The following is a 7,865-nucleotide window of genomic DNA, read 5'->3' as shown; positions in this document are numbered from 1 at the left end:
AAGGGAAGAGGAGGGAAGGTAAAAGGACAAAGCAAAGGAAAGGAGAAAGGAAAGGAAAGGAGAAAGGAAGGAAAGGGAAGCGAAGGGAGGGGAGCAGAGGGGAGGCGAGGGGTAGGGGAGGAGAGGGGAGAGTAGGAAGGGAAGAAGAGGGAAGGAAAAAGGAAAAGGAAAGGAGAAATGAAAGGAAAGGAAAGGAGAAGGGAAGTGAAGGGAAGTGGAGGGAAGGGGAGGGAAGGAACAACTCTTGACTGTGAACTGCTGCTCAAGGGAAGGGAGGGGAGTGGAGGGGAGGAGGAGGGGGTTGGAGAGGGGAGAGGAGAGAAGGGTGTGGGGAGGGGCGAGGAGAGAAGGGAGGTGGGGAGGGGAGGGGAGGGGAGAGGAGAGGTTTGGGGAGGAGAGGGGACGGGTGGGAACGGAAGGGAAGGGAAGGGAAGGGAAGGGAAGGGAAGGAACAACTCTGACTGAACTGCTGCTCAAGGTTCTTGATTCCCAACACAAGTATACCAAAAGTCCATGCTCTTGCAAGTTTTAGGCAGCTATTTGATTTGTTCTCTGGATAGTTACATACATAAAAGCACCGCCATTCAATATGAAATCTTAATAATTCATGATTTAAGGCTAGTTTCTCAAAAGATCCAAGAGAAAACGAGTGGCATTTCTTCTATTTTGTGTTTCGTCTGATCTAAGTGCTCAAACTAGGTGTCTGCGTTGGGAAAGAAAAGCAATGTACCAGTGTCAGTCTTTAGGACAGCCATAGAAACCACAGAGCAGCAAAACTAAAAGCATAAAAATTCAGATGCATTCCCTTTTACCTTTTGGCTTAAAGCTATAAATGATCCCCATTTTTTAAAGTGTGTAAATAAATAGTATTTAAAGGTTCTCACACTTTATTTTTTATTTCATTTTTAAAAAGTTTTTGAGATAGAGTCTTACCCCGTGACCCAAACAGGGGTGCAGTGACACAGACATGACTCACTGCAGCCTCAATCTCCCAGGCCTAAGGAGTGGGCCAGGCTTGTCTCAGCCTCCCGAGTGGCTGGGAATACAGGCACATGCCTTCACACCTGGTTAATTTTTTCGAAAGGTTCTCACATTTTAAACAGTAGTTCAGTAGTTCGCTGTTAGATCAAACCACTATCAGAATTCTCCCACTCTAAGTCCATGTCAGTTTTGGAGAAAACATAGCAAAAGGGGACATATGCTGTTCACACATTGTTTGTTTGTTCTTCGAGACAGAGTCTCACTCTGTCACCCTGCCTAGAGTGCAGTGGCATGATGTCGGCTCACTGCAACCTCCACCTCCCAAGTTCAAGCGATTTTTGTGCTTCAGCCTCCCGAGTAGCTGGGACCACGTTCACACAACCATGCTTGGCTAATTTTTGTATTTTTAGCAGAGATGGGATTTCGTCGTGTTGGCCAGGTTGGTCTTGAACTCCTGACCTCAAGTGATCCACTTGCCTCAGCCTCCCAAAGTACTGGAATTACAGGCATGAGCCACCGTGCCTGGCTTTTACTATTCATTATTATTATTTTTATTTGTCTTTTGAGGCAGGGTCTCACTCTGTCAACCAGGCTGAAGTGCAGTGGTATGATCTCAGCTCACTGCAACCTCCACCTCCCAGGCTCAAGCAATCCTCACACCTCAGCTTCCCAAGTAGCTGGAATTACAGGTGTGTGTCAATACACATGGCTAATTTTTCTGTATTTTAGGAGAGATGGGGTTTCACCATGTTGGCCAGGATGATCTCAAATTCCTGATCTCAAATGACATGCCCACCTCAGCCTCCCAAAGTGCTAGGATTATAGACATGAGCCACCATGCCTTGCCTCTTTACAAATATTAATGTCAGGAGTTAAACATTTTCAAGTCCAGCCTATGATAAAAGACTAATACTTCCTACTACTTGCATGGGGTTCACTATTTACTCTTGTGATGGGAATATCACAGGACGATCACGACTACACCACTTTAAACTGTACAGGTAGCAGTTCACAACTTACTCCTGTGTGTTTAGATGTACCTGGAAGACCTGTATCTGTTAGTGAACGTTGTTTGCTATAATGGAGGAGAAAACAAAATTCCTGCATCTGGGCCTTTGACTGATCATTCAAAGGGTTCCTGTTACCTGCTCTCCCGTTTGCACATATCTGTCCACTTGGATAACTTTTAATCTCGGTATTTTTATATTATACAAATTCTTAACTGGCCTATCTCCTTTAAATTGTGTATATCATTATATCTGACATTATCGTAACTACTGTACAAAAAATAACATTCCTATAAGAAATCCCGCTTAAAGGAATATCATGCTGAAGGGTGAACCTATATCCCACGTTAGTTGGTAGTCGCTTTATATGATGTTTAAAATAAAATATTTTAATGAACTAAGTTGAATAACAGCAAAATTAAAGGCCATAAACATGGATGCCCAATGTTGAAAGTGGGGCCATGTAGCAGGTGTTTGGATTATGGGGGTAGATCCTTCATCAATGACTTTGTGCCTTGTCTCCAGGTAATGGGGAACTTCTCACTGTATTACTTCTCATAAGATGTGATTGTTCAGTAGAGCTTTGAACCTCCTCTTTTCCTGCTCCTTCTTTCACCACATGGCCCGCTGGCTCCGCTTCTCCTTCTGCCATGATTAAAGTCTTCCTGAGTTCCTCACTAGAAGCAGAACCTGGTGCCATGCCTCTTGTCCAGCCTGCCGATCTTTTAACCAAGTAAACCACTTTTCCTTCTAACTTACCCAGCCTCAGATATTCCTTTAGAACAAAGCAAAATGGACTAAGATACTTCCTCTCCCAGATAATGCTTTTATGGGCATGTTAGGGTTTGATGTTCTAGGTTTCCCGTTTTGGGGTTCCATGGCTGAGCAAGAACCCTTGTTTATGCACGTGAATTCTGTTAAAGAATTAGCAATTTAGCATACACATAAAATGGATATGCCTCGCAATAAATAATAAAAATAATAACTGGACACCTAAACTCAGGGTAAGATATAAATAATGCCCCCAATTTTTGAAGTTGCACCTTTCTCAGATTTCAATCTTCTTTTCTTTTTGAAAGTCAGTCATTATCCTGAATTGTGAATCCATTACTTCCTTGACTTTTTAAGTGATGGTATTTCATATGAAAACAGTATAGACTTGCAAAAAATTAAAATACTTGACTATCCTCGTTAATTGTGTTTTCACTCATCATTGTGTTAAAGATTCAGCCATACTCACCTATTCAATTTTAGTCTATTCATTCTTGCTTCTCATATTATTTCATTATTTATCCATGGTATTTTTGATGGCCTTTTCAGTGGCTTTCAGTTTGCTGTGCTAGACTTTACACGTTGCTATGAATACTCTTCTACATATCTTTCTGTTACTATTGGCCTTGGAACCATCCACTTTCTTTAGAAGACTGAATACTTCTATTTTTAATCAATTTTGCATTTACCTTGCAACTACTCTGAGGGAACCTTTTGTTTACCCCATTCTGGCATTCTTAGTCAGCAGTTTACTGTAGCCCTTTGAAAATATACTGAAATCAACCTTAGCTAATTCATTGAGAGAAACTATTAAATTAGCAGAGTAATGCCATTTAACTGTCTCTGTAGAGTTGTTTTCTGTTCCCTAGAGGCCCGACAGAAGCCCCTAACATATTTTGGGAAATATGTAAAAGATTTTCATAGGTGTGACATCACATACTTTATGTTCTTCATAAAATCGTGTTGGTGTTCCCTAAGTATCTTAAAGTAACTCTTAATAAATATATAGAATCTCTGGTGGAATAAGAAGAAAAAAAGGAAGTACTACTTCCATCTCAAATAGGTGAAGCAATTACTCATTTCGATGTCCGTTTTCAATTGATCAGTTGATTTCAGCCTTCACTACACCAAAGGTCTAAACTCTTCTCACTAAAGGAGTCTGCCAGATTTAATAAATAAAAATAGAGGACACCATATTGAATTTAATTTCAGATAAATAATGAATAAAATTTTAGTGGCAATATATCTAACGTAATATTTGAGATCTACTCATACTATAGAAAATATTCATCCTTTATCTGAAATGCAATTAACTATGCATATCATAGTTTACCTGGTAACTGTATATCGATTCTAACAGTCAGAGCGCTCAAGTTTTCCCTCAAGCTTTTCAATTGGAGATCATTCTTGTGTGTCAAAAAGTCACCAGTCGTGGGACACTAAGCTGAACTTTCATTGTTCTTGCCTACATCTTCATTTCATACAGTACATTATCTTCAGGCAAAACACTGAGTGGCTTCTAAAACCTATTTTCCCAAAGGAGGATCACTTTTGCTCATGGTTCTCTGATAAGAACATTTTCCAAGGTGCAGCAAGTTTCAATCTTCAAAAACCCGCAGCTACTCATGGTGTAAGATGTCCATGGGGGTGGGGCTCTGGGCCTGGAAAAACTAGAGCAGTCTGCATGCCGCGAGGAGGTGAGCGGGTAAGAAGCCTTTTGAACCTCACAGGCTCCCGTACTGACAAGTGCTTTGGCAGAATCCTTTCTTGTTCCCTTTAGCCAATCAGATTGCACCTTTTAGCCATGCGCTTACTTCCTTCGCAACCATCAGTCCGTCCGGCAGGCCAACCATCTTGCCTGCGATTTTAGGAGCTGGATTTTCCAGCTCCAGATTGGCCACGGCATACATCTTACGAGATGTCGCACCAAGAGGGCAGCGCAGATGGCTTACAAGACTCAGGGATTGAAACCCTGTTCAGCAGCCCAGGGGAGCAGTCTGGAGCGGCAGCAGCCATGGAGGCCTCCTCAGACATTGATACAGCGACCTTAGATATGAGTATGAGAATGACTGGAGATGGCAGTGATACCAGTGATGGTGGTTTCCCAAAGGGTTCCAGCACAGAAAATCGAAGCGCTGACCAAGAAAGTTCAAGTGAAGACGTCGAACTTGAGAACATGGAGGACTCTGAGCGTTTCCTCACGCCTGATGTAAGACTATTCTATTACAATTTACTAAGAGAGGACGAGGTAGTAGAGGAGGAAGAGGATGAAGAACAGGCTCAGATGTGTCCACGATGCGGTGGTACCGACCATGAGCAGTGTCTGTTAGAGGATAGGGCGCTGGAGGAGTGGACTTCCTCAGAGACATCTGCCCTGCCGCCACCTCGCTGGCAGGCCGTTACTGCTCTTCGCCAACGGCAGCTGGGTTCAAGTACCCGCTTTGTCTATGAGGCCTGTGGGGCAAGAGCCTTTGTGCAGCGTTTCTGCCTGCAGTATCGTCTTGAAGGACATACGGGTTGTGTGAATACTGTACACTTTAACCAGCGTGGCACCCGGCTGGCCAGTAGTGGCTATGACCTAAGGGTGAGAGTGTGGGACTGGGTGCGGCAGAAGCCAGTATTGGACTTTGACAGTGGTCACATTAGTAATGTCTTACAGGCCAAGTTCCTTCCTAACAGTGCTGACTCCACCCTGGCCATGTGTGCCCACGATGGGCAGGTACGGGTAGCAGAACTAATGAATGCATCATGTTTTGAGAGTACTAAGTGTGTGGCCCAGCACAAGGGAGCTGCCCACAAGTTGGCTCTGCAGCCAGACTCTCCTTATGAGTTCCTCACTTCGGGTGAAGATGCGGTTGTCTTCACCATTGACCTCAGACAACACCAGCCAGCTTCAAAAATTGTGATAACAAGAGAAAAGGGGAAGAGAGTGGGACTATATACAATTTCTGTGAATCCCGCTAATACCTACCAATTTGCAGCGGCTGGACAAGATCAGTTTGTCAGGATTTATGACCAGAGGAGAATTGACAAGAAAGAAAACCACGGTGTACTCAAGAAATTCACTCCTCATCACCTGGTTAATTGTGATTTCCCAACAAGCATCACCTGCACTGTGTACAGCCACGATGGCACGGAGCTCTTGGCCAGCTACAGTGATGAAGATATCTACCTCTTCAACTCCTCTCACAGTGATGGTGCTCAGTATGCAAAGAGATTTAAGGGACACAGAAATAATACCACAGTCAAAGGTGTTAATTTCTATGGCCCCAGGAGTGAGTTTGTTGTGAGCGGTAGTGATTGTGGGCACATCTTTTTCTGGGAAAAATCATCTTGCCAGATCATCCAGTTGTTGAAGGATGACCCAGAAGGTACAATAAACTGTCTTGAACCCCACCCTTACCTACCTATGTTGGCAACCAGCGGCCTATATCATGATGTCAAGATCTGGACACCCACAGCTGAAGCTGCCACTGAACTTATTGATTTAAAAGACGTGATGAAGAAGAACAAGTGGGAACGAGATCAAGAAAATTTGTACCATGCCACCTTGTTTGACCAGTACATGCTTTGGTTCCTCAGGGGCCAGCTGTCACAGAGAGATCATCACCAGGGCTGGGGAGCCAGATTCCCAGGAGAAGAATCGGATGAGTCTTCCAGCACCTCACATACATCCGAGGATCAAGGCCAAGACTGAGTGCCATGTATACCATCCCAAAGGCCTCACACCCAGTCAAGCTAGATGCCACTTAAGTATGCTGGATTTTACAATGCAGTTTGACTAATTTAGAATTGTCAATAGATTAATAGATTTGCTTTTTGTCTTCTGCTTTCCACAATTTCTACTGAAAACCATCTCTTCCATTCTTTCCTCTCTCCTTTCTTCCTTTCACACATTCCTTCTTTCTCATTTCTTTCCTCATGGTTTCCTTATGCCTCTTTTGTTACCCCTTATTCTTACGTGAGTGCATACACAACTTACTTATCCCTCATTTCCTTTGTACCCTAATAGTTGACCTCTAAAATTTCCTAATTTTGTTTAAAGAAATTAATAGCCTCATTAGATGCATCTACTCAATACTGACATTCTGCAAATGATGACCGTTTTATATTTTTTCAACTTTAACAATTTTTTCTGAAGATCAAATTCTTCAGTTGACCTGAAAATTTCAAAAATATGTTTCTTCTTTAGAAGTAAAATAAGACAAACTATAGTTTTGCTCTGTTGATGCTGACACTTGGCCACACACACACAGTCTGAGAGAGGGAAAAGATGAGTAGTGTGTAAATTAATTTCTAATCAGATAATTCATCCCCTCAGAATAAACAATGTGAGATTATCTACATTTTCTGAATCCATATGTTAACAATTTTGAAAAATTTGAGTACAACGTAGCTGGTAAGAACTAAATTAAGTCTGATCACATGACATCATTTTCTCTGTGCATTAAGTGTTCTTGAAGTGTTAAGGTTGGGAACTCCCAAAGGGTGACCTTCCAGGAAGTCCTCCTGGAACAGCCATTTCCTATAAATGCCAGCTACTGGTATAAAAATCTCTCATATTTGAAAATACATTTTAATTAACTTTTAAGAACAAGTTGCTGTAAAAATTGTTTATGCTGACACATAACCATTTGGTGTAGTTGGTAGAAAAATCCTATTTGACATGCTCACATTGCTTAAACTTCTCTTTGCTGCTTAAATTGCTTTAAAAATTCTTTTAAGCCTTATTTAATATATATTAAATAAGGATACTGGATGTCCAATTACTGACCAATAAATATATTCATCTTTATTTTGTATGTGTCATTTGTATGAATGAATTTAGAAGATCACCTTTCCCCCAGCACCCATGAACCACGCCGCACCATTCGCTGCCGTCTTTTCTTGGAAAAGAAGGATGTAATGAAACATCCTGTGTCTTGACAATGGCTTTTCTTTGGTAATACTTCTTGAGATAAGTATTATCTCTGTTTCTTTGGGAAAATATAATTTGCGTAACGAGATTAGAATTTCGGTTGGAACACAACTTGACTGAATTTTGTGCTCACTGAGATCCAAAGCTAGGGACAACTGCCCTGGGGTCTGGGAGCCTCAAGAAGCCCC

General features: G+C 42.1%; 1 protein-coding gene across 1 annotated transcript; it reads left to right on the top strand.

The window, feature by feature from the left end:
• The first annotated feature begins 4,571 nt into the window (after positions 1-4,571).
• Positions 4,572-7,527, top strand: LOC100397868 (DDB1- and CUL4-associated factor 8-like protein 2). Its single transcript, XM_008989102.5, has one exon. The coding sequence runs from the start codon at positions 4,678-4,680 to the stop codon at positions 6,454-6,456; it is 1,779 nt and encodes a 592-aa protein (XP_008987350.3). The 5' UTR covers positions 4,572-4,677; the 3' UTR covers positions 6,457-7,527.
• The last annotated feature ends 338 nt before the right edge of the window (positions 7,528-7,865 follow it).

Source organism: Callithrix jacchus, chromosome X, assembly GCF_049354715.1.
Source record: "Callithrix jacchus isolate 240 chromosome X, calJac240_pri, whole genome shotgun sequence".
Classification (NCBI taxonomy): domain Eukaryota; kingdom Metazoa; phylum Chordata; class Mammalia; order Primates; family Cebidae; genus Callithrix; species Callithrix jacchus.
This window is presented reverse-complemented; position numbering and strand designations above follow the sequence as displayed.